Here is a 27,551-nt window from a genome sequence, read left to right on the forward strand (position 1 = left end):
CACATTGTTTTAACCGTTTGAACTGCATCTATTGCTTCTAAATTATATATTGTTTTAACTTGGTTCATGATGTAATTTGTTTTTAACCGTGCATATTTGTTGTTTTATACTGTATGCTTTTATCTGTACGCCGCTCTGAGATCTTACTGACATAGGGTGGGATATAAATGTTTTAAATAAATAATAAGACAGATGATTTAGATCCATTTCAGTTGGGTTCCAGACCAGGTTTTGGCATGGAAACAGCTTTGGTCGCCTTGTATTATGACCTATTTATTATGCCGACCAAGAAAAGTCCCGGATGTGCGCCGAGCGGTGATGGGCGGGGCTGGAGGCTGCGTTCCTGCACTTCTGGAAATGTAGCCTCCAGCTCCACCCCTCGCCTCACGTCGATCCGGGCCTTTTTTTTGTCGCGCTGGCAAAGAAAAGCCCCAGATGTGCAATGAGAGGCGATGGGCGGGGCTGGAGGCCAGGCCTTTCCCTGGTAAATTGGGGGCCAGTCCCGGTTGCCCCAGAGATCCCTGTTTTTTCCGGAGGTCTCCGGGGTTTTCCGGGTCATCTGGTCACCCTAGTAGGGATTGGTTTTATCCCCCATGTTATTCAACATCTACATGAAAACATTGGCCCTTTCTACATCATATGGGTGTAGAGGGATGGGGGGCCATCCTGGACTTACCTCTTTCTGGGATCGTCCCCTGTGTCCAAATGGCCAGCATGACATCCGGGATGGGAGGAGGGACGTTGTGCAAGTCGAGGCGGCCATTTCTTTTAAAGTCACAGGAGCTGGAGCGTGCTCATGCTTCAGCAAAAGGTAAGTGCAAACCCCCACCCCACCCCAAACCTGCTCCCCCACCCGCTCTCAATTAGTCCCGGCCGGGTCCCTTTCCTCTACTGACCTGAAGAGGGAAGAAGCCAGGAGGGGCGGCCACATACCTCCTGCAGTCATGGGATGATCCTGAGACCGCGGGAGGAATCGGGTTATTTATCCCTGGGGAAACGTGTGCTCGTCCCAATTGCCCCCAGGAGTCTCTGTATGTCATTTGGATACACAGGGACTGGGCCGTGACCAGCCAGGATTTTCGGGCTGGTGTAGAAATGGCCATTGAGTGCAGTCATCCAGAGTTTGGGAGTGCGCTGTCATCAGTATGCTGATGACACACAGCTCTATTTCTCCTTTCCATCTTCAGGTGAGGTTGTGGATGTGCTAAATTGGTGCTTGGCTTTGGCAATAGACTGGATAAGAGCTAATAAACTGAAACTGAATCCAGACAAGCCCGAGATGCTGTTAGCAGGCTGTTCTTCTGACCGGATGGTGGGTGTTCACTCCCCCTGAAGGAGCAGGTCCGTAGCTTGGGGGTTCTCCTAGAACTACTTCTGTCCCTTGAGACCTCAGTGCCACAGAGTGCCTTCGAGCAACTTCGGTTGGTGGTCCAGCAACACCCCTATCTGAACAGGGATAACCTGACATCAGTTGTCTACGCTCTGGTAACCTCCAAGTTAGATTATTGAAATGCCCTATATGCCGAGCTGCCTTTGAAGATGGTTTAGAAGCTGCAGCTCAGCCAGATTGAGAACGGAGACCAGAAGAACCAAACATATAAGACCAATTCTGGCCGGCTTGCATTGGCTGCCTGTATGTTTCTGAGCCTGATTCAAGGTGCTGTTTTTAACCAAGAGAGACCTACATGGCTTGGGAGTGCAATACCCGATGGAGTGCGTCTCCCAGCATGAACCAACCCCTTCATTACACTCAGCATCCAAGGCTCTCCTCTGGGAAACTCTGAAGATGGCGATAAGAGCGAGGGCCTTCTCATTGGTGGCCCCCCAGTTGTGGAATGATCTCCCTGATGAGGCCCACCTAGCACCAACATTGTTTTGGCGCCAGGTTAAAAATGCCCTTTCCTCTCAGGCATTTGGCAGCATACACTGAGTTTTAAATTAGGTCTTGGGCCGTCTTTGGCTGATGTTTTAACAAACTGTTTACAGGTATAGTTCTGGGCTCCACAATTCAAGAAGGACGCAGACAAGCTGGAGCGGATTCAGAGGAGGGCAACCAGGATGATCAGGGGTCTGGAAACAAAGCCCTATGAAGACAGACTGAAAGAACTGGGCATGTTTAGCCTGGAGAAGAGAAGATGGAGGGGAGACATGGGAGCACTCTTCAAATACTTAAAAGGTTGTCACACAGAGGAGGGCCAGGATCTCTTCTCGATCCTCCCAGAGTGCAGGACATGGAATAACGGGCTCAAGTTAAAGGAAGCCAGATTCCAGCTGGACATCAGGAAAAACTTCCTGACTGTTAGAGCAGTACAACAATAGAACCAGTTACCTAGGGAGGTTGTGGGCTCTCCCACACTAGAGGCCTTCAAGAGGCAGCTGGACAACCCTCTGTCAGGGATGCTTTAGGGTGGTTGGTTAGCAGGGGGTTGGACTCGATGGCCTTGTAGGCCCCTTCCAACTCTGCTATTCTATGATTCTATATGTTGTCTCTGTGTGTGTGTTGTGTGTTTACATAGTTTTATATAAATGCTTTTCTTTTTGTACTTTGTATAATGTGATTTAATGGTTTTTAATTTCTATGAATCGTCCAGAGAACTTCAGCTATGGGATGGTATAGAAATGTAATAAATTAAGTGAAAATGAAGCAACGTTAGAACCCAATGGGGTCATCCTAGGAAGCTGATTGGTAGGAGATTCAAGAGAGATAAAAGAAGGGTGACCATAAGGAAAGGAGGGCAGGGCTCCTGTGCCTTTAATATTTGCATTGAAAAGGGTATTTCAGCAGCTGTCATTTGTATGCATGCAGCACCTGGTGACATTCCCTCTTCATCATTCCCTGCCTAGAGTGACCAGATACAAAAGAGGGCAGAGCTCCTGCAGCTTTAACTATTGTGGTAAAGAGGGAATTTCACCACATGCTGCATGCACAACAATTACACCTGCTGACATTCCCTTTTCTATGCAACTGTTAAAGCTACAGAAGCACAATCATATGCGTTTGCCAGAGATGTTGGCAATCTTCACAATTTGTAAAGTCAGTTCTCATAGCTGAATTCACACAATGCCTTTTGTTACAACAGAAGCTAGAACAATGGACAGAAACCGCTTCTTACACTGTGAAACTTCCAGCTGATAAGAAATGTGTCTTCCTTACTGAACAAACTTGTTTTGATGCCAGGGAGAGAACTGCTTTCTCCTCTGAGTGAAAGTTCGTGAATGCAGTTTTTGACAGCTTTCTAACTCAATTTGTTTTTCACAGACCTCTTACACTGTCATATTGGCCTTCTCCAAGATCAAGCCCCCCAAAATAAGAAAAACGATCCTGTAGACCAGTAGTGTGCATTTTACACCCAGACTACTGGTAGCACGCCTCAGATTTGCTCGCTTAGCTTACATAGCAGCAATGCGAGCAAAAAAGAGGGGTTTGAATCAAACGTGATTCAGACGTGATTAGTTTGCTCCAAATTTCCTAGTAAACTTGCCAAACTTGTAAACACAAAATGGGCAACACGCTCCCACCTTGGAGACCTTTTGTAAATATTCAGATAGATTTCAATCAGATTAAGAAATGCTGTTCATATGAATATGAATGTGCTAGTTGTAATATGTATGTTTTCTGGATGGGTAGAGCCTACCCCCTAGGCTCTACACCCTAGAGCAGGGGGTTGGACTCGATGGCCTTATGAGCCCCTTCCAATTCTGCTGTTCTATGATTCTATGATCCTTGTACAATTCTCAAGAACATTCAGCAAAATCTGTACTGCCCATATCAGCCACAGTGTGCAGAGAAAGTTGCGGGGGAATAGAACTTTGAAAAACAATAATTTTAGGATGCTTTTAGTATGTTTTTAAGGCAGTTTTAACAAAGTATACTATGTTTTTAATCAATATTTTATGTATTTTATACTTACTGTTGTTCCTTGCCTCGATCAGGATGGAGAGGCGGGTAAGAAATATATTATTATTATTATTATTATTATTATTATTATTATTATTATTATTAAAACTGTGTGGCACTTAGGAGCATGAGATTAAGCTCTCAAAGAAAGACTTAGAAGCATAGAACCAGCTGCCTCTTGAAGGCCTCTAGTGTGGGAGAGGATTCCTTATGGATTCCTTATGGAATCCTCATGGGCAAACCAGTGACTCTTCCCAGTTCAGGCCACCAAACATCGAAAAGTGCCTGGTGCTGAGTTCAGACCATGAATCCATTGAAGTAAGGACTGTCTACTCCAGCCTTCACCAACCTGGTTCCATCCAGATCACAACTCTCAGCACCTCCCTGCCAGCAAAGCTGGGCACCAGGTGTGTGGAGGGGGGGGGCGGGGGTGTCTCCCCTGACTGACAGCAATGCAACAGGGTCCCTGCAGGAGGGGATAATTTGAACCAGACGTGCCAAGCACTTAAACCTGCCCTCTAACACCAACTTTTGGGCTGTCCTCTTATGCTTACAAGCCCATGTGATATCTACCGTCTCCAACACAGGAAAGCGGAATCACAAGAGGCTTCTTAGAGAGCACATGATTATCTCCTGATAGTTATTACTGCCTCTGCTGAAGTGAGAGGCACGGGGGGGGGGGGGGGGGGGAGACAGGCAGGGAGGAAGGAGCTAGAACTCCTTTCCAAAACGAGAGGCGCAGAAAGTGCAGGGAAGGACAAGCCTAATGATCAAAGGCTTGGAATAGCTCCCCTAGGAGGAAAAGTTTCAACAGCTGGGATTGTTTAGCTTGGGGAAAAGGAGGCATAGTTGAACTATGGAACTCACTACCACAAGATGTGGTGACGGCCACCAATTTGGATGGCTTTAAAAGAGGGTTGGATAAATTCCTGGAAGAGAAGGCTATCAATGGCTACTAGCCCTGACGGCTATGTGCTACCTCATATATGAGGCAGTAAGCCTGTGTTCACTAGTTTGTTTATTTATTTATTGCATTTTTATACTCATATTTATCCTCATATTGAGGCAGTAGCTAAATCTTGTCGATTTTTCCCGTATAATATTGCCAGGATTCGATCATTTTTGTCTGTCTCTTCCGCCAAGACACTTGTTCATGCACTGGTTATTTCACGGTTGGACTACTGCAACCTTCTTCTCTCTGGCCTTCCTTCTTCTCACATCAGTCCGTTGGTTTCTGTTCACCACTCTGCTGCTAAGATCATCTTCTTGGCTCGCCGCTCTGACCATGTTACTCCGCTTCTGAAATCTCTTCATTGGCTTCCAATTCACTTCAGAATCCAATATAAACTTCTCCTGTTAACCTTCAAAGCTTTTCACAGTCTAGCTCCTTCCTATCTCTCCTCTCTCATCTCACACTATTGCCCCGCTCGTGCTCTTCGCTCCTCTGATGCCATGTTTCTCACCTGCCCAAGGGCCTCTACTTCCCTGCCCCTTATGCCTGGAACGCTCTTCCAGAACATTTGAGAACTACAACTTCAATCGCAGCTTTTAAAGCTCAACTAAAAACTTTTCTTTTTCCTAAAGCTTTTAAAACTTGATGTTGTGCAGACTTTATACTGTTAGTTTTACCCTACCCTGTGCCTGCTTACCCTACCCTGTGCCTGTTTGCATTCTCTTCCCCTCCTTTTTGTTTTACTATGATTTTATTAGATTGTAAGCCCATGCGGCAGAGTCTTGCTATTTACTGTTTTACTCTACAGCACCATGTACATTGATGGTGCTATATAAATAAACAAATAAATAAATAAATAAATAAATAAATAATAATAATAATAATAATAATAATACTGCCCAATAGCCAAAGCTCTCTGGGTGGTTCACAAAAATTAAGTAGAAAAGAACTCAGGGGTAGCAAGTGTCATTTCACACTTAATCCTCAAACTGCATTTTTTTGTGGGGGAGGGGGGAATACCAAGTTGTTGGGGAACATGGGTGGATTGTACTGTAGCACTCACATCCTGCTTGTGGTTCACTGGTGGACAGCTGTTTTGCCACTGTATGGCCCAACCCCCTTCATCCTTGGCTGTGGTCATTTGCCCTTGAGTGAGAAAGCACTCTGTTCATGCTCAGAGGCAATCCCTTCTTTATCATTGTGGCTGGGAATGACAGGCTTTGTAATCCAACATAGCTGGAAGTCAGAGGGAACCTGATTTATATCAAAGCAAATGTATCTCACTTTTATGCACGTCAATGGTTCAGTCCAATCAATCAATACACCAGGAAATGGGTAGATTTTTTTATCCACCTCTCCATTTTGATCAAGGTGGAGAACAGCAGTGAGTATAAAATACATAAAATACTGATTAAAAACATAGTATACATTGTTAAAACATCCTTTAAAAAATCCTTTAAAAAATCCTAAAAGCATCCTAAAATCCCCCTGGATAGGCCTGCCGGAAGAGATCAGTTTTTATAGCTTCCTTAAATGCTAAAAGATTGTTAAGCTGACGAATCTCCTCCGGCAGGCCATTCCACAGTCTGGGAGCAGCAGAAGAGAAGGTCCTTTGAGTAATATTGTCAGCCTAGTTTTGGATGTCTGAAGGAAATTCTTCCCAGAGGACCTGAGTGTGCGGGGCGGATTGTACGGGAGGAGGCGATCCCACAGGTAGCCTGCCCCGGACCCAAACCATGTAGGGCTTCAAAGGTGATAACCAACACTTTATACTTCGCCCGGAAATGAATTGGCAGCCAGTGAAGAGCTTTTAAAACGGGTGTTTTAAAGCCTGCTAATGCATCGCCACGGGTTTATCATAGGATCTCCGGTCTGTTCTGGGCCCACGGGATGTATTGGCTGTGTGCCAAAGAGGGGCTGGCTGGCTGTCTCGGTGGGTGGCTGGGCTCCACCTTCGGCATGCCTTTCCCTCCAGCTGTCACTCACCAGGCCCCAAAGGCATCAGCAGCTCAGCAGCCAATGGGCCAGCCTGGGGGAAACAGACCCCTCTTTGTGAATAAAACCCGGTGGCGTGCAGAATGCTTAGAGGCAGTGAAAGGAAGGCTGCTGTGGGTAGATGTTCAAGTCCAGATTCCGTGTCTGTCTTTGCAACCTGCTCCAATCTGTAGTCCAGGATGCAGCCGACTGAAAACTTCAGGTAAGTACAAATGAGGTACATCTCTCTCCTCCTCCTCCTCCTTTTCCACACCCTGTATCCGACGCACTAAGCCTGTGTGCACCAGTTGCTGGGGAACATGGGTGGGAGAGTGCTGTTATCCCATGTCCTGCTTGTTCATCCCTGGCCGATGGCTGGTTGGCCCCTGTGTGAACAGAGTGCTGGACGAGATGGACCCCCGGTCTGATCCAGCATCAGGGCTCTCCTGATGTTCTTAAATAAAATTCCAGGCTCCGTCCCTAAGCATGGAATCAAAGTTCTATTGAAGAATATCAGAGCTGCCCTGCTGGATTAGATGAAAGTTCTTTTAGTGAAGATTCCTGCTTAAAACATCAGGCCGGCTGTAATGCTGCAGCGCTTCCTCCAGCAATTGCTCTTGTCATGTGGAATGCAGTTCCAGAGGTGTCGTGAGCTCCTATTAGTTAAGTCTTCCCAGTGGAGGCTGATGGCTCCGATGACAGTGGGTTGGTGAATTCTCTCTGGGTTTCAAGCCAGAACCAGTCAGAACACTAAAACTTTACACTTTGAAGAGCTCCATTAGAGTCCTGTCTGAGACCTGGAAAGGATTCACTGCCCCACTGGCAGCCTCCACTGAGCCTTCCCTAACCTGGTGCATCATGGTTGCGGAAGGCTGTATGAGATAATGCTTACGATGTCACCAGTGACGTAGTATACCCAGGATAGAGTGACCCTATGGAAAGGAGGACTGGGCTCCTGTACGTTTAACAGTTGTATAGAAAAGAGAATTTCAGCAGGTGTCATTTGTATGCATGTAGCACCTGGTGAAATGCCCTCTTCATCACAACAGTTAAAGCTGCAAGAGTTATACCTGAGAAATAGATACAAAAGAGGGCAGGGCTCCTGCAGCTTTAACTGTTGTGAAGAAGAGGGGATTTCAACCAGGTGCTGCATGCATAACAATTACACCTGCTGAAATTCCCTTTACCATACCACAGTTAAGCTGCAGGAGCCCTGCCCTCTTTTCTATCTGTTCACTCTAGTATAGCTCCTGCAGCTTTAACTGTTGTGATGGAGAGGGGATTTCAACCAGGTGCTGCATGCATAACAATGACACCTACTGAAAACCCCTTTACTATACCACAGTTAAAGGTTCAGGAGCCCTGCCCTCTTTTCTATCTGTTCACTCTAGTATAGCTCCTGCAGCTTTAACTGTTGTGATGGAGAGGGGATTTCAACCAGGTGCTGCATGCATAACAATGACACCTACTGAAAACCCCTTTACTATATTACTGTTAAATATGCAGGAGCCCTGCCCTCTTTTGTATCTGGTCACTCTAGTATAGCTCCTGCAGCTTTAACTGTTGTGGTGAAGAGGGAATTTCACCAGGTGCTGCCTGCATAACAATGACACCTGCTGAAATTCCCTTTACTATATTACTGTTAAAGATGCAGGAGCCCTGCCCTCTTTTCTATCTGTTCACTCTAGAATAGCTCCTGCAGCTTTAACTGTTGTGATGAAGAGGGAATTTCCATAGGGTCACCCTAAGCCAGGACTTGCAAGGATACAAACTCACAGCACCTGCCATGCCCCCCTCAGACTTCCAATGAAGCTGATTGGTGGGATAAAAGGAAGGACTTCTTCGCCCAGCACATAGTCAGACTATGGAATTCTCTACAACAGGAGGTAGTGATGGCCACCAGATGGCTTTAAAAGAGGTTCAGACAAATTCGTAAAGAAAGAGGCTATCAATGGCTATAAGTCCTGATGGCAAAAATGACTGAGCATTAATCATAGGGTGAACCTATGAAAAGGAGGACAGGGCTCCTGTATCTTTAACAGGAATGTAGAAAAGGGAATTTCAGCAGGTGTCAATTGAAGAGGGTGAAAAACCCTCTTCATCACAACAGTTAAAGCTGCAGAAGCCCTGCCCTCTCTTGTATCTGGCCACTCTACTATAGCTAGTGTAGCTTTAACTGTTGTGATGAAGAGGGAAGTTCACCCTCTTCAATTGACACCTGCTGCAATTCCCTTTTCTACAGTCCTGTTAAAGATACAGGAGCCCTGCCCTCCTTTCCATAGGGTCACCCTAATTAACCAAAGCTGAGTAATTCCCCACCCTCCAATTCTATTCCTACCCTACACCAAGTTTAATCTAAAAAAAAAACCCAACACCTTGGTGGATGTGTGGTCTGTCTCTCCAGCACCGCTGGAGTGCATCTTTCCATTTCTGTTAGGATGCAAAGAGCAATACATGCATTCCCCCACCCTTTGTGGCAAGGCATAGGACCAATGCAAGCTGTCTTATCCTGAGTCAGATCCTGGGTCTATCTAGCGCAGTACTGCCAACCTTCACGGACAGCAATGGCTCTTCAGATGTCAGGATTTGAACCTGTGACCTTTTGCATGCAAAGCAGGTGCTGCAGCTCTCTTGGGTCAGGCAGGAGCCTACCTGGAGAAGCTGGGGGTCAAACCTAGAACCTTCTGCATGCAAAGCAGGCGCTTAAGGACTGAGCCACAGCTTCCTCCCTATACAGGGTGACCATATGACCGGATTTGCCCGGATTTGCCCGGGTTTTTGATGGCAAATCCGGGAGGGGAAATCCGGAATTTTTTTTAAGAGCAGCTCTAATGGGAATTAACAAAAATGCTTATAACTCCGTCATTTATTAAGCTAAAGATGAAACTTGACACAATAAACATGAAACTTGGTGCAAGGGCTTTAATCATACCAAATTTGAAACAGATCCGTTCATCCATTGATTTTTTAGGAATTTTTTAAAAATTGAGGTTTTAAAATTATTATTTTTAAAATCGTCATTTTTAAAGTTAAAGAGATGAAACTTTGTGCCATGATAGGATTTAGGTAGAGCTTTAGCCACACCCAATTTGAAACAGATCCGTTCATTCATTGATTTTGTAAACCGCCCAGAGAGCTTCGGCTGTGGGGCGGTATATAAATGTAATTAAATAAATAAATAAATAAATAAATAAATTTTTTAGGAATTTTTTTAAAAATTAGGTTTTAAAATTATTATTTTTATTATTTTTTAAACTGTCATTTTTAAAGATAAAGAGCTGAAAGTTGGCACCATGATAGCTTTTAGGTAGAGCTTTAGCCATACCAAATTTGAAACAGATCTGGGGCCAGTAGCAAACCCTGTTAACAACAGCAGCAGCTTGCAATGAGTGAAGATACAGTCAGAAAAGATATTTGAGGGAAGGGGAGAATGTAACACACAGAGTATAGCAAAAGCTTCAAAGTACAGCAAAACCTACAAAAGTAGGAGTGAGTGAAGTTAATTTCAGATACATTGAATCTCTCACTTGTTCTTTATTTCAGTGATTTTAACATTAAGATGTTATGTAGAACAGATTTGTCTTAAATGTGTGCTGTAAAATCAGACATGTGACCAAGGCTATGTTCGGGTGGGCACGCCCCCTTAGTACTGGACACGCCCCCTTGGGGGGCCAACCATGTTGTCCTCCTTTTTGGTTTCCAAAATATGGTCACCCTACTATACTAGAGCGACTAGATACAAAGGAGGGCAGGGCTCCTTCAGCTTTAACGGTTGCGATGAAGAGGACTTTTCACCAGGTGCTGCATGCCTACAAATTTAGGGTGGATTCCTGCATTGAGCAGGGGGTTGGACTCGATGGCCTTGTAGGCCCCTTCCAACTCTGCTATTCTATGATTCTATGAAATGACACCTGCTGAAATCCCCTTTTCAATGCAACTGCTAAGGATACAGGAGCCCGGTCCTCCTTTCCATAGGGTCACCCTAGTTATGTTACATGGCGGCATTTTGTTGGCTGTGGAATGGCTGAGCCCCTGAAGTCTAAGAGAGTTCTCAACATCAGAGGCTCTCTGTTACCCCATGTGTTTCTTAAACTTTAGTACTGGAAAGAGGTTCTGGGACTGAGCCCTGATCTACCCTTATTTATTTATTACATTTCTATACTGCCCAATACCCGGAGCTCTCTGGGCAGTTCACAAAAATTAAAAACATTCAAAGTATAAAACAACAGTATAAAACCATAATATAAAATACAATATAAAAGCTCAACCAGATAAAAACAGCAGCAATGCAAAATTACAAATTTAAAACACCAAGATAAAATTTATTTATAGACTGTTAAAATGCTGGGAGAATAAAAAGGTCTTCACCTGGCGTCTAAAAGCATATAACGTAGGTGCCAAGCAAACCTCCTTAAGGAGCTCATTCCACAGCCGGGGTGCCACAGCAGAGAAGGCCCTGCTCCTCCTGGTAGCCACCTGCCTCACTTCCTTTGGCAGGGGCTCACAGAGAAGGACCCCTGAGGATGACCTTAGGATCCAGGCAGGTACATACGGGAGGAGGCGTTCCTTCAGATAGCCTGGCCCCAAGCCGTTTAGGGCTTTAAATGTTAATACCAGCACTTTGAATCAGGCCCGGACCTGGACTGGCAGCCAATGAAGCTGGAAAAGGACTGGCGTGATGTGGTCTCGTCGGCCAGTCCCTGTTAGAGTTGTCCCTTACTCTGATTAAGCCCTGCTGCTGGTCTTGTATTCTCTCTTGACAGCTTTGAGCGCTGCAGAGAGACAGTGGACTGGCTGCTGGCCCATACCACGCAACGACCCAGAATCGCCATCATCTGTGGCTCTGGACTCGGACCAATCGCTGACCGCGTGAAGAACCAGGAGTCCTTCAAATACACAGACATCCCCAACTTTCCACGCAGCACAGGTACGTTTCGCCCGTCCCCCTTCCCTAGCTGTGCACTCTTGCACCATGGTTCCTTCCAGTGCCTTATCACGCTCCTCTATTTATTTATTACATTTATATACCGCCCCATAGCTGACGCTCTCTGGGCGGTTTACAAAGGTGAAAAACAGTGAGCGTTAAAAACAAATATACAAAAATTTAAACCCAACAAAAGCATAAAAACAACAATATCCATTTAAAACAACTATTCTGGGGTCAGTTAAAAACTCATGTGTTGTTAACTTCCTGGGAGAAGAGAGAAGTCTTGACCTGGCACTAGGCAAGCCTCGTTGGAGAGATCATTCCACAGTCAGGGGGCCACCACCGAAAAGGCCCTCTCCCTTGTTGCCATCCTCCAAGCTTCCCTTGGAGTAGGCACTCGGAGGAGGACCTTAAATGTTGAGCACAGTGTACGGGTAGGTTCATGTCGGGAGAGGCGTTCCATCAGGTATTGCAGTCCCAAGCCATGTAGGGCTTTATAGGTAAAAACCAGCACCTTGAATTGGGGTCAGAAACGTACAGTCAGGCAATGCAAGCGGGCCAGAATCGGTCTTATATATTCGAACCTTCTAGTTCTGGTTATCAATCTTGCCGCCGCATTTTGCACAAGCTGCAGCTTCCGAACCGTCTTCAAAGGCAGCCCTACGTAGAGGGTATTGCAGTAATCTAAAAAGAGTTCTTGACCTGGCACCTTAGTGACTAACAAGGGCCCCCCTCCCTTCATACATGCTGGCAACAATATTATGGAAACCCCCCCAAAAAATCAACCCAATTGCTCACCCGGTGTATTTCAAAGCCTGTCTCCCATTCCATATACACTTTCCTGAGAGTAAGTCCCATTGAACTCCATAGGACTTACTTCTGAGCAGCCATGCACAGGACTGTACTTTTTGTGGATTTGCTGCGTGTGCTTCAATGTGTTAGCCCAGCCTTCCCCAACCCAGGACCCCCAGGTACGTCGGACTACAGCTCCCATAAAAAATGGGAGATCAGTTCTTTATCAAGGAGCTGGGTTGGTTGTCAGTTTTGCTTAGGGCATTTTTCACACATGACACTTGAATTCATAGAATCATAGAATAGCAGAGTTGGAAGGGGCCTACAAGGCCATCAAGTCCAACCCCCTGCTCAATGCAGGAATCCACCCTAAAGCATCCCTGACAGAGGGTTGTCCAGCTGCCTCTTGAAGGCCTCTAGTGTGGGAGAGCCCACAACCTCCCTAGGTAACTGATTCCATTGTTGTACTGCTCTAACAGTCAGGAAGTTTTTCCTGATGTCCAGCTGGAATCTGGCTTCCTTTAACTTAAGCCCATTATTCCGTGTCCTGCACTCTGGGAGGATCGAGAAGAGATCCTGGCCCTCCTCTGTGTGACAACCTTTTAAGTATTTGAAGAGTGCTATCATGTCTCCCCTCAATCTTCTCTTCTCCAGGCTAAACATGCCCAGCTCTTTCAGTCTCTCTTCATAGGGCTTTGTTTCCAGACCCCTGATCATCCTGGTTGCCCTTCTCTGAACACGCTCCAGTTTGTGCAATTCCCCTTTGCATTTCCCCAAATGCAATTCCCCTTTGCATTTCCCATATCTGTCACGCAAATATAAAACCGGCATCAGCTAGAATCTGCCTTTGATTTCAAAATAGCACTCTGCAGCGAAATGAACATATGAGGGCTTTTATGATGCATGATGGAGCACATGTGATAGCACCTAGCAGTGACATCCATGTAGGAAACGTGTGTGCGCGTGTGTCTGTGTGTGACGCCACTCTGTGTTTACATTATTACACACACATACACTGGAGGAGAAACCCACTTACCAAGGTCAATTGCAGACAACAGGATTACAAACAAATCAAGAATACAATGGAACAACCAAAGGCAGGCCATCTTGTCAAATTGCAAAAACTGGGTGGGGAGATTTCCTGTAATTAAACTCTCATTTAGGGAATATGGAAATTAGGACAGAGCTCCTGTATTTTTAACAGTTGCACAGAAAAGGGAATTTCAGCAGGTGTCGTTTGTATGCATACAGCACCTGGTGAAATCGCCTCTTCATCGCAACAGTGAAAGCTGCAGGAGCCCTGCCCTCTTTTGTAGCTGGTCAAGAGGGCAGGGCTCCTGCAGCTTTCACTGTTGTGATGAGGAGGGAATTTCTCTAGGTGCTACAGGCATACAAATGACACCTGCTGAAATTCCTTTGTCATAGAATCATAGAATAGCACAGTTGGAAGGGGCCTACAAGGCCATCGAGTCCAACCCCCTGCTCAATGCAGGAATCCACGCTAAAGCATCCCTGACAGATGGTTGTCCAGCTGCCTCTTGAAGGCCTCTAGTGTGGGAGAGCCCACCACCTCCCTAGGGAACTGATTCCATTGTCGTACTGCTCTAACAGTCAGGAAGTTTTTCCTGATGTCTAGCTCTGTGCAACTGTTAAAGACAGAAGAGCCCTGTCCTCCTTTTCATAGGGGTCACCCTTGGCATTAACAGTATACCTGCTCTCTCTTCAGTGACAGGACACGACGGGCATCTCATCTTTGGGGAGCTGAAAGGCAAGCTGTGTGTTTTCATGAAGGGGCGCTTCCACATGTACGAGGGATACCCTCTTTGGAAGGTAGGTGGGCCTGCTGATGTGGAATTCCATTTATTTATGAAATTTGGTAGCTGAGTTGGGACTCGAACCCGGCTCTCGCCCATCCCAGTCCAACACTCTAATCACTACACCACACTGACCCTCCCTGGCTTGGCCTGGCTGGTCCGGAGCAGGGATCTCCGCAACAGAAACTTGTGTGCAAACATGATAGGAATGGTCCCATGCTCATTTCCAAGCCGGTTTGACAGGATGGGACCACCTTCGTTAGCAAGGTTTTTCCTGACCTTTGTAATTGAATATTCTAGCTCATTGTTCTTCAAAGTACAGATCGCGACCCATTACTGGGATGGGAAATGTTTTTCACTGGGTAAGGTTGTTAGACAAATAGTCTTATTCTTTCTTCCTAGGGGCAGATCCCATAGAAAGGCACAGGCCACTAAGGAGGGTACAACAGTTGCTTATTAAAAGTTGCAACTTGGTACGAAAAACAGAACAGGCAGTTCGGAGCCTGATCACAAGGTGCAAGGCATTCTGATACTTCTCTAGCTAGCAGCCCCTCCTTTACTGGCTTAGAGAAAAACACCACAGGAAACAGCAGAAGGTCACAGGCAGGGCATACCTAGGGTGACCATATGAAAAGGAGGACAGGGCTCCTGTATCTTTAACTGTTGTATTGAAAAGGGAATTTCAGCTGGTGTCATTTGTATGCATGCAGCACCTGGTGAAATTCCCTCTTCATCACAACAGTTAAAGCTGCAGGTGCCGTGCCCTCTTTTAAATCTGGTCACTCTAGTATAGTTCCTGCACCTTTAACTGTTGTGATGAAGAGGGAATTTCCCCAGGTTCCCCATATATACAAATGACACCTGATGAAATTCCCTTTTCTATGCAACTGTTAAAGATACAGCAGCCCTGTCCTCCTTTTCATATGGTCACCCTAGGCATACCCATCATACATAATGATTTTTTTTTTCAAAATGTAGTCACTTTTGCTAACAAGGTGACCCTATGAAAAGGAGGACAGGGCTCCTGTATCTTTAACAATTTCAGCAGGTGTTGTTTGTAGGCATGCAGCACCTGGTGAAATTCCCTCTTCATCACAACAGTTAAAGATGCAGGCGCTATACTAGAGTGACCAGATACAAAAGAGGGCAGGGCTCCTGCAGCTTTCACTGTTGTGATGAAGAGGGAATTTTACTGGGTGCTGCATGCATACAAATGACAGCTGCTGAAATTCCCTTTTCTATGCAACTGTTAAAGATACAGGAGCTCTGTCCTCCTTTCCACAGGGTCACCCTATCACCGGGTTGCTTTCTCTCTCCACCTCTGCTTCCATCGGGCCTTGAGCCTGTGCAGAGGAGCAGGAGCAGCAGGGAAGAAGGCGTGGCCGTCTGGAGCCTTTTCCAGAGTGCCTCCACAAGCTCAGCTGAGTCACTCACTGTGGGTCACCTAATTGTGTCTGCAGCTGCATAGAGGAGGAGCAGCTGCCAGGAAAGGCGCATGTGCCCTGCCATGGTTTGGCGTTTTTGGCTGGTAGTGGTCAGAGCTTTAGTGTAATTGCTGGGCAGAAGCCCCTGGGCAGTTTGTGGGGGAGGAAAGAGAGTTTTGTGTGCTTGGGGGGAGGGAGGGCAGGAAGGAGGGGAAAAGTCACCCCACCAACAAAAACGCCCTTCAAAAATCCATCTCTTTGTATCTGAGTTGCAAGCTTGAAATCTAGAGACAGGGCTCCTGTATCTTTAACAGTTGTATAGAGCAGGGAATTTCAGCAGGTGTTATTTGTATGCATGCAGCACCTGGTGAAATGCCCTCTTTATCACAACCGTTAAAGTTGCAGGAGCTAAACTTGAGTGACCAGAAACAAAAGAGGGCAGGGCTCCTGCAGCTTTCACTGTTGTGATGGAGAGGGAATTTCACTAGGTGTTGCATGCATACAAATGACACCTGCTGAAATTCCCTGTTCTATACAACTGTTAGAATCATAGAATCATGGAATATTAGAATTGGAAGGGGCCTATAAGGCCCTCGAGTGACCAGATACAAAAGAGGACACTGAAATCCCCCTTTGCAGTTCCCATATCTGTCATGCTAATGTAAAACCGTCATCAGCCAAAATCTGCCTTTCATTTCAAAATAGCTCTCTGCAGCAAAATGAACATATGAGTGCTTTTATGATGCGTGATGGAGCACAGGTGATAGCTCTTGGTAGTGACATCCATGTACGACATGTGTGTGCACGTGTGTCTGTGTGTGAAGCAACTCTGTGTTTACATTATTATACACACAAACATTGGAGGAGCTTTAACTGTAGCGATGAAGAGGGCATTTCACCAGGTGCTGCATGCATACAAGCAGCAGCTGATGAAATCCCCTTTTCTATGCAACTGTTAAAGATGCAGGAGCCCTGTCCTCCTTTCCATAGGGTCACCCTACTTGAATCTGTTATTTGGAAGTAAGTTGCACTGAACTTAAAATGTCTGATTGTACGGTTGTTAATGTTTTAATTTAAAATTGCAAAAATGTGAAGTAACTTTCCTTGTATACACTTGTGTTATGTGTGTAGAAAAATGTTTTCTTTCTTTTAAATTGAGAAATAACAAAACCATTACTTTGCAACAAAGCACAACAGCAAACTTTCATTTTAACTAAATAAAAAACAGTAAAGGAGATTTTCATCAGGATTTAAAACAAAAACAAAAAATATACACATAATGGCACAATCCAGCTACCATTAACGCTTTTAGCTACCTAAACTTATGCATGTTTACTACGGAGTAAGTCCCATTGTCTGCAGTAGGGCTTGCATCCCGGTGTACAGAGAAAAGCAGGCATTTGACATTCTCCCATTGAAACCAATAAGATCGCACAACCCTGTGCATGTTTGCTCAGACATTACTCCCAGGTAAGCGTGCATGGGATTGCAGCCTTAAAAGTGCTTAACCTTGGATGGATTATGCCTTAAATTTAATTTAGTGGGCGGGGAGGGGGGCGGTATTGCCTTTTAAATATTAATTATGAAGAATCTCCTTAAATTAATACAGTACATTTTGACTAATGAGTCAAAAGCATATTACACGTCAGACATTTTCAGGAATAGGGTCTTGAGGGTATGTGATATTACTGCACTGGGTCATGGGAGAAAAAAAGTTTGAAGAACACTGTTTTTAGTTTTTATTTTATAATTATGATGGTTGCTTGTTCCGTATCTGTAAGCTGCTTTGAGCTGTGAAAAAGTGAGATGCAAATATTTTAAATTAACCAATAGGAGCTTAACTGGCAGAGTGAAAGGTGAGGAAGTGGTTCTCCAGGGAAGTATCGAAAGCTTCAGGGTCCTCCTGCAATGCGCTTGCCACTTCTCCAAGCAGTGAGCAGGGTCAGCGTTGCAGGGTTTCATATTTGCTTACTTATAAATATACAACCAGAGCATAAGTGAAGCTGTGCAGGCACTCTCCTGCAGATATTATAGAATCATAGAATAGCAGAGTTGGAAGGGGCCTACAAGGCCATGGAGTCCAACCCCCTGCTCAATGCAGGAATCCACCCTAAAGCATCCCTGACAGAGGGTTGTCCAGCTGCCTCTTGAAGGCCTCTAGTGTGGGAGAGCCCACAACCTCCCTAGGTCACTGATTCCATTGTCGTACTGCTCGAACAGTCAGGAAGTTTTTTCTGATGTCCAGCTGGATGGCTTCCTTTAACTTGAGCCCGTTATTCCGTGTCCTGTACTCTGGGAGGATCGAGAAGAGATCCTGGCCCTCCTCTGTGTGACAACCTTTCAAGTATTTGTAGAGTGCTATCATGTCTCCCCTCCATCTTCTCTTCTTCAGGCTAAACCTGCCCAGTTGTTTCAGTCTCTCTTCATAGGGCCTTGTTTCCTTACATCACATCCCCAGAGAAAGATCCTGCACACCGATATGCTTCATTTATAGCCAACTTCCATCTCTTGCTCTCTCTCTCTCTCTCTCTGTGCCTCTTGTTTCCAATTCAACCTCCAAAGGCTCCAAAGACATGATAAAGGTGTATGAAATTATGCCTGGTGTGGAGACGGGAGACATTTTTCTCTCTTTCTCAAAATACTAGAACCCAACGGGGACATCATCCCATGTAGCTGATTGGTGGGAGATCCAGGACAAATAAGAGGAAGGACTTCTTCACACAGTGCATACTTAAATTATGGAACTCACTAGCCCAAGATGTAGTGATGGCCACCAATTTGGATGGCTTTAAACGGGGGTTGGATAAATTCCTATGGGCGAAGGCTATCGATGGCTACTAGCCCTGATGGTTGTGTGCTATATCCAGTATTCGAGGCAGTAAGCCTGTGTGCACCAGTTGCTGGGGAACATGGGCGGGAGGGTGCTGTTGCACCATGTCCTGCTTCTTCATCTCTGGCCGATGGCTGGTTGGCCCCTTTGTGAACAGAGTGCTGGACTAGATGGACCCTAGGTCTGATCCAGCATTAGGGCTCTTCTGATGTTCTTATGGGGCAAAAGTGCTAAACCTGGAAGATGTACCAGTTTTAAGAAATGATGCAGAGGAGCGGACATCTCGTGTCACGTGATGGAAATGTGTTCCCTCCTGCCCTCTTTGCCAGGTCACTTTCCCGATCCGGGTGTTTAAACTCATGGGCATCGAGACGCTGGTGGTCACCAATGCTGCCGGCGCCTTGGCGGATTCGTACAGTCCTGGTGACCTCATGATCATCTCTGACCACATCAATTTGCTGGGCTTGACTGGGCAAAACCCATTGCTGGGACCCAATGAGGAGCGGTAAGTGCCATGCGGCCAGGTGTGTGTGTGTGTGTGAGTGTAGCCCCTGGCCATACGAAGAAAGTAGGAAGTTGCCAATACACTGAGCCAGAGCGCTGGTCCCACTAGCCTGGTAATGCAGGGGGTTGGACTCGATGGCCTTGTAGGCGCCTTCCAACTCTGCTATTCTATGATTCGATGAACTCAGGTTTTCTTCGTGACTCACAGCATCCTGCTCTTTCTTCAGCTTTGGCCCTCGCTTCCCTGCCCTCTCTGACGCGTACGACAGGACGATCCGCGCCTTGGCCCAGGAGACAGCCAGGGATCTGGGATACACCTCCTTTGTCCGAGAGGGAGTGTACTGCATGGTCGCTGGCCCCAACTTCGAATCTGTTGCAGAAGCCCGGCTGCTGCACTTGCTGGGGGCAGATGCTGTGGGTAAGAAACGGGAGCAGAGCTGGAAGCCGGGGCTCTTTACTGCTGCCAATCCTGACACATGCACACCCCCGTCCCCGATCACAGAAGCAGCAGTGAAGATGTATTCTCTGGGGCTTCCTTTACTTATTTTATTTGCAATATTTATTGGCTGCTATTCCGCTGAAGCTCCTAGAGCAGCTTTCAAAGGAGCAAAAGTTGTAACGACATTTGGGGCGTCTTAGCTTTGGGAAAAAGGCAAGCCCTGACCCCACTCCACCTCACCCATGATAGAGGAGTATGAAATGATGCACAATGTGGAGAAAATGGACAGGGATGTCTCTTTCTTTGTCTCCCCCACCATAGTAGAACCCAGTTTATTCACTTATTATTAATATAGAATCTTAGAATCAAAGAATAGTAGAGTTGGAAGGGGCCTACAAGGCCATCGAGTCCAACCCCCTGCTCAATGCAGGAATCCACCCTAAAGCATCCCTGACAGAGGGTTGTCCAGCTGCCTCTTGAAGGCCTCTAGTGTGGGAGAGCCCACAACCTCCCTAGGTAACTGATTCCATTGTCGTACTACTCTAACAGTCAGGAAGTTTTTCCTGATGTCCAGCTGGAATCTGGCTTCCTGTAACTTGAGCCCGTTATTCTGTGTCCTTCACTCTGGGATGATCGAGAAGAGATCCTGGCCCTATTCTGTGTGACAACCTTTTAAGTCCTTGAAGAGTGCTATCATGTCTCCCCTCCATCTTCTCTCCTCCAGGCTAAACAGGCCCAGTTCTTTCAGTCTCTCTTCATAGGGCTTTGTTTCCAGACCCCTGATCATCCTGGTCGCCCTCCTCTGAACACGCTCCAGCTTGTCTGCATCCTTCTTGAATTGTGGAGCCCAGAACTGGACGCAATACTCTAGATGAGGCCTAACCAGTTCCAAATAGAGGGGAACCAGTACCTCACATGATTTGGAAGCTATACTTCTATTAATGCAGCCCCAAATAGCATTTGCCTTTCTTGCAGCCATATCGCACTGTTGGCTCATATTCAGCTTGCGATCTACAACAATTCCATGATCCTTCTCGTTTGTAGTATTGCTGAGCCAAGTATCCCCCATCTTGTAACTGTGCCTTTGGTTTCTATTTCCTTTGTTCTTTTTCTTTGTCTCTCCCACCATAGTAGAACCCAGTTTATTCACTTATTATTAACATGATACTGCCTTATCTGCTAAAACATTACAAACTACACAGTTTAAGAGACTAAGTTGAAAAGATGCATCTTTACACCCTATCTAAAGGGCAAGAGAGTGGGGGCTAGTCACAGGTCTTGAGGTCAAATACTTAAAAGGTTGTCACACAGAGGAGGGCCAGGATCTCTTCTCGATCCTCCCAGAGTGCAGGACACGGAATAACGGGCTCAAGTTAAAGGAAGCCAGATTCCGGCTGGACATCAGGAAAAACTTCCTGACTGTTAGAGCAGTGCGACGGTGGAATCAGCTACCTAGGGAGGTTGTGGGCTCTCCCACACTAGAGGCCTTCAAGAGGCAGCTGGACAACCACCTGTCAGGGATGCTTTAGGGTGGATTCCTGCCTTGAGCAGGGGGTTAGACTTGATGGCCTTGTAGGCCCCTTCCAACTCTGCTATTCTATGATTCTATGATTCTATGAGGGACCACATTCCATAGTCTGGGGGCAACATGGTTGAAAGCCATTTCACATGTGCCTTCAAAGCGGCCTCTTCTGCAGATTTTAACACTTGGGCATGTCAGCTCATGATGGTGGGGGATTCCAGACAGAAAAAAAGAGAGACTTCTTCGCACAGCACTCCGTTAAACTATGGAATTTGCTATCATTAGGTGTACGGATGACAACCAACCTATACAACTCTGCAAGTGGATTAAACAATCCGAGGCGGTGGCTCAGTTCAGACAACACGTTAGTCAACGTGATGTGAAAACTCCACTCAACGGTTGAGTTTCTAGTGGGTGCTCCCAACACAACATGGTCAAACTCCACCGTTGTATGACTGTGGGCTACTATGGAGTTGAGTAAAATCTATCGTGAGGTTTGATTGATGGTTCCTCCACCCTCTCTCCTTCCCCGGTCCTCCCAATGGTATCCCATCAGCCATTGCTGCAAAAAACCCAATGCTGGCGGCTCTCCTAGAGTAGCACTCCCTCCTTTCGACGCTCTTGCCAGGGAACTCTGTAGCCAGTGGGAAAAGTCAACTCAATGCAACGGAAAACTCCACGGAGCCCTCCACACAACATGCAACAAAACGATTGTGCAGGAACTCTCCCCTGCACAGCATGGAGTGTTTCCGGGGGGGGCCCCCAAAAAATCCACCATGGGATGTTTTCCCACCAAACGCATTTCTCAACGGTGGTGTAAAAACTCCACCGTGGAGTTCTGAATTGAGCCAGGATGTCTCTGTACACCATTTGCTAGGAAACCTAAGTGGATGGGTGGTATTGCTTCTAGGCTTCCCATTGAGGAATCTGGTTGACTGCTGAGTGAACAGAATGCTGGACTAGAGAGGCCTTGGGTCTGATTCAGCCGGGCTCTTCTGACATTCTTATAAAGTGAAAGGCCTCTACCTGCCCGTTGGAGGAGACAACGGATAAATAGCCTGACCTGTTGTCAGGTGTCTTGTTAGAATGTTCATAAACATTCTGACATCCCAATACCTTGACCGACAGCTGCAGGGGTTGGGAACATGCCAAATTGCCGTTCTGTCATTCTTTTGCTTCAGTTAATCCACCTTGAAATAGCGCGACTCTGCTGTGCAGAGATTAGGGCTCAATGCAAAGTCCTGAGATTGGAAGGTTTTATCTGCTTTTATTTAATTTTGTTTATTATTATATTTATATCCCATCTTTTCTCTTCTAAGGAAGGAGCTCAAGGTGGCTTACATGATCCTCCTCCTCTCCTCCTCTCCTACCACTACCCTGTGAGGTAGGTTAGGCTTGTAAAGGAAACAGAACCCGGCCGAGTTGGCCTTCCACTGGATTTTGCACAGATCCCTGGAATAACGCACACAGCTCGATTTAGGCCCGATTTATTAATCAGGAAAAAGGCAAGGCAATACAGGATTAGCATACTAAAAACTTGATACATAAAGATACATTGAACCCCAAGACCTGCAAACTAATACATAGTTTCTACTAACAAGACATCCGCCAGCTCAGAACAAAAGGCCCCGCATTTTGTATCCCTTTATAGTAACTAAAGTACTCTTTCTTCCCCCCCCCCTCCGGTCCCCCCACCCCCCACCCCCCCCCACCCCGTGAGGTATTTCACACTTCTCTTGGATGTTAATTTCTCAAGGACACTTGGCCTGGACAAAGGGGAGCCAAGAGGTGCCCAACGCCCACGGGCAGCTGGCGATTATCTGTCTCTTCCTAAAATCAACCACAGGACATTTTACATTTCTTTTTAAAAACAGCCATTCCATGTATGACTTAACCCCTTCCTTACAAGGCTGAGAGTCTCTTCCCATTTCCTTTTAGGCATGAGCACTGCAGCGGAAGTTGTCGTCGCCAGGCACTGTGGACTCCGGGTCTTTGGCCTCTCACTGATCACCAACAGGGTGACCAAGGACTACGACCCTAAAGCCAGCGTTGACCATCACAGCGTGCTGGAAGTGAGCCAGAAGGGAGCTTTCAAGCTCCAGACATTCCTCACAGAGCTGGTGAGCAGACTGGACTGCAGCTGCAAGTGACCAGAAAGACACCCAAGAACTCTTATCAGAATGAAGCCTGGAAGCTGCTCCTGGTGTTGGCGTTGGATCCAGGGATGCGTTGGGTGGAGTTCGTGAATCGGGCAGCAAAGGGAGAATCACGCACCAGAATCCAAGCAGAACTTGGTCTGAGGGTCCAAAATCTTCACCTCGCCTGTTTCCACACGAACTATGGGGGCATCGAAAGTTCTCTGCTTTCATGGTTTTGTTATAAGTGGCCCTTTCCTTCCTTAGTCTTGCAAAGCTACTGATACTGGGAACCCAATATAAGGTGGTGTCTGGCTGCTCCCCGGTGGAATAAATAAAAATCCACATTATAAAGATATATTTTTAAAAGATACATTTAAACTGGTTTTAGTCTCGCTGTTTCTGGGCTTCTTAGAGGGGAACATGGGAACTCAGTGGCAGAAAATTCTCACTATTATAACACAAACATAAAAAGCCACTTTGACTGCAAGGTTTTGGTAAAAAGGTGGTGTATAAATCAAATGAATAAAGATTCCAAGGTGAGTGGGGGCAGAGGCCATGGTAGTCACACCTATTACATTTTTATACCGCCCAATAGCCAGGTGGTTCACAAAAATTAAAACCATAATAAAACTACCAACAGGTTAAAAACACAAACACAACATACAGTATAAAAAGCACCACCAGGATAAAACCACACAGCAAAATTGATATAAGATTAAAATACAGAGTTAGAACAGTAAAATTTAAATTCAAATTAAAATTAAGTGTTAAAATACTGAGTGAATAAAAAGGTCTTCAGCTGGCGACGAAAAGAGTACAGTGTAGGCACCAGGTGGACCTCTCTGGGGAGCTCATTCCACAGCCGGGGTGCCACAGCGGAGAAGGCCCTCCTCCTAGTAGCCACCTGCCTCACTTCATTTGGCAGGGGCTCACAGAGAAGGGCCCCTGTGGATGATCTTAAGGTCCAGACAGGTACATATGGGAGGAGGCGTTCCTTCAAATAACCTGGCCCCAAACCGTTTAGGGCTTTGAATGTTAGTACCAGCACTTTGAATCTGGCCCCGACCTGGACTGGCAGCCAATGAACCTGGAAAAGGACTGGTGTAATGTGATCTCGCCGGCCAGTCCCTGTTAGTAACTGTGCTGCCCTGTTTTGTACCAGCTGAAGCTTCCGGACCGTTTTCAAAGGCAGCCGCATGTATAACGCATTGCAGTAATCCAAACGAGAGGTGATCAGAGCATGGATCACTGTAGCTAAGCTATCTCTGTCCAGATAAGGGCGCAGTTGGTATATCAGCCTAAGCTGATAAAAGGTGTTCTTTGCCACGGAGTTCACCTGTGCCTCAAGTGACAGTTCCCTATCCAAGAGCACCCCTGTTCAGTCTACAGTGTTACAGAATTTCCCAATGTGACGCCCTTCATATATCTTGGGAGGGCAACTCTCATCAACCTCAGCTAGTATGCCCATTGATGGCTGGGGATGCTGGGATTTGTAATTCAACACACACACCAGGTGGGGGATATCAGGTTGGGGTGGCAGTAGCCCTAAATGCAGCCGTCCCCAGTCTGGTGCCCTCCAGGTGTGTTGGACTACAACTCCCATCATCCTGAGCCAGCAGGTTCTGTTCTGTGCTGCTTGGCACTAAAACCTGGGATCGAAAGCAAAGGAGAGAACCAGTGAGCTGAGCTCTATGTTATGGTTTTATACTTTGAATGGATTTAATTTTTGTGAACCGCCCAGAGAGCTCCGGCTATTGGGCGGTATAGAAATGTAATTTATTAATTAATTATTATAAACGGCTACAAATGGAGGTGGGGGGGGAACGGAGGCTGCTGACGTAAGGGCGGGCCCAGCGGGGAATGGGCGGGGCCAGGTTGCGTCAGAGCCCGTCCCTTAAGTGATTGTTCGTAAAATACGTCAATCATCGAGGGGGGCGGTGCCTTTCAGGAGAGGGGGAGGGACTTCATGCAGCTTCCTCCTGAACCAGGCCCACCTCGGCCTTCCTACTTCCGGCCGTCGCCATGGGGACGGTAGGCCGCGCTTAAGCACTTCCCGCATTGCTAGGAGACGCGGGAGACGCGGGGAAAAGGTGGCGGGGAGCGCCAGGTAAATGGGCAGGTGTGTGTGTGGGGGGGTGATGGGGGGGCGCTGAAATCCCCAGGTAGCCTTTGCCAGCTTGCTCTCCCACACACACAAATGTGTTGGACTACAACTCCCAGTATCCCCTAGCCATTGGTAGGGGATGTTGGGAGTTGTAGTCCAAAACACCTGGAGGGGGACCAGAAGTGCCTGCCTCTGTACTAGGTGGGCCCGCGCGAGCTGGATCCAGGCGTGGCTCTCTCTCTCTCTCTCTCTCTCTCTCTCTCTCCAGATGTTGCTGGGCTGCAACTCCCATCATCCATCACCCTGGGTGCTGATGATGGGGGTCCTGTGAAGCTGATTGGTGGGAGATTCAGGACGGAGGGAAGGAAGGACTTCTTCACACTGTGGGATTTCCTTCCACAAGAAGCACTGATGGCTTTAAAAAGGGATTGGAGAAATTCCTAGAGGCGAAGGCCCTGAATGGCTACTAGTCCTGATGGTTCTGTGCCATCCCCAGTAGCAGAGGCAGTAAGCCTGTGTGCACCATGTCCCCCTTGTGTAGGGTGACCCTATGGAAAGGAGGACAGAGCTCCTGTATCTTTAACAGTTCCATAGAAAAAGGAATTTCAGCAGGTGTCATTTGTATATATGGGGAACCTGGTGGACTTTCCTATTCATCACACCAGTTAAAGCTGCAGGAGCGATACTAGAGTGACCAGATTTAAAAGAGGGCAGGGCACCTGCAGCTTTAACTGTTGTGATGAAGAGGAAATTTCACCAGGTGCTGCATGCATAAAGGACACCTGCTGAAATTCCCTTTTCTATTCAACTGTTAAAGATACAGGAGCCCTGTCCTTCTTTCCATGGGGTCACCCTACACAAGGGGGACATGGTGCACATAGGCTTACTGCCACAGCACAGAACCATCAGGACTAGTAGCCATTGAGGGCCTTCACCTCCAGGAATTTCTCCAATCCCCTTTTAAAGCCATCAGTACATCTTGTGGAAGGAAATCCCACACTTTATGCACAGTGTGAAGAAGTCCTTCCTTCCCTCTGTCCCGAATCTCCCACAAATCAGCTTCACAGGAGCCCCATCAGCACCAAGGGCGATGGATGAAGGGAGGACCTTAGATGTTGAACGTAGTGACCGGGTATATTCACGTCAGGAGAGGCGTTCCGTCAGGTATTGTGGTCCCAAGCTGTGTAAGGCTTTATAGGTCAAAACCAGCACCTTGAATTGGGTTCGGAAACATACAGGCAGCGTGCAAGCGGACCAGAGCAGGTGTTATATGGTCGACCCTTCTGGTTCCTGAAATCTATCTGGCCGCTGCATTTTGCACGAGCTGCAGCTTCCGAACAGTCTTCAAAGGCAGCCCTACGTAGAGTGCATTGTAGTAATCTAACTTGGAGGTTACCAGAACATGGACAACTGAAGCCAGGGAGTTGTGGGTGGGGAAGCCATGGGAAATCTGGAGGGAATCAGAATGGGAGGAAGATAAGGGGATGGCAGAGAGGACAGCAGTTATGAGTTTCCAGATTCATGCACATGCAGCTTTTGTAATAAAACTGGTAACTTTCAGAATATATTTATTTATTTATTTATTTATTTATTTTTATTTATTACATTTACATACTGCCCTACATCCGAAGCTCTCTGGGCGGTTTACGGCAGTTAAAAATAGTAAACATTAAAAAGTATACAAGATTTAAAAAACCATCAGAAACATAAAAACAGTATAAAAACAACAGTATCCATTTAAAAACAACAATTCTGGGGTCCATTAAAAACAAACTTAACGTTGTTAAATGCTGTTAAAATGCCCGAGAGAAGAGAAAAGTCTTGACCTGGCGCCGAAAAGATAACCATGTTGGCGCCAGGCGAGCCTCATCGGGGAGATCATTCCATAATTGGGGGGCCACCACCGAAAAGGCCCTCTCCCTTGTTGCCACCCTCCGAGCTTCCCTCGAAGTAGGCACTTGGAGGAGGACCTTAGATGTTGAGCGCAGTGTACGGGGAGGTTCATGTCGGGAGAGGCGTTCCATCAGGTATTGAGGGCCATGCCAGAGAAAGTCTGGGAAGAGGTCGGATGTGGGAAGTAACTGAGGATACTTCTGTGCTAAAGTGGCTGCCCTCAGAGTCTACTTCATTCCATTGAAGTCATTTTTATTGGTGGTGGTGGAGGGGAAGGGCAGATGTACGGGGGGTGGGGGGTGGGGTGAATCTTGTACCAGTGAACAGCTTCAGAGTAACT

At 46.6% G+C, this 27,551-nt stretch overlaps 1 protein-coding gene across 2 annotated transcripts in view; it reads left to right on the top strand.

Moving 5' to 3' along the window:
* The first annotated feature begins 19,061 nt into the window (after positions 1-19,061).
* The window catches only part of C1H20orf96 (chromosome 1 C20orf96 homolog), a 34,110-nt gene continuing 25,620 nt past the window's right edge, over positions 19,062-27,551 (top strand). The window contains exons 1-2 of one of the 2 annotated variants that reach the window (XM_063121229.1): positions 19,062-19,116; positions 19,343-19,533. In XM_063121229.1, the coding sequence (XP_062977299.1) occupies positions 19,107-19,116; positions 19,343-19,533 (201 nt within the window). In that variant the 5' untranslated portion in view covers positions 19,062-19,106. Of the gene's footprint in view, positions 19,117-19,342; positions 19,534-25,235; positions 25,322-27,551 lie in introns of those variants that run through there. The other variant, XM_063121239.1, reaches the window with a different exon arrangement.

The sequence above is a fragment of the Elgaria multicarinata genome, chromosome 1, assembly GCF_023053635.1.
Source record: "Elgaria multicarinata webbii isolate HBS135686 ecotype San Diego chromosome 1, rElgMul1.1.pri, whole genome shotgun sequence".
Classification (NCBI taxonomy): domain Eukaryota; kingdom Metazoa; phylum Chordata; class Lepidosauria; order Squamata; family Anguidae; genus Elgaria; species Elgaria multicarinata.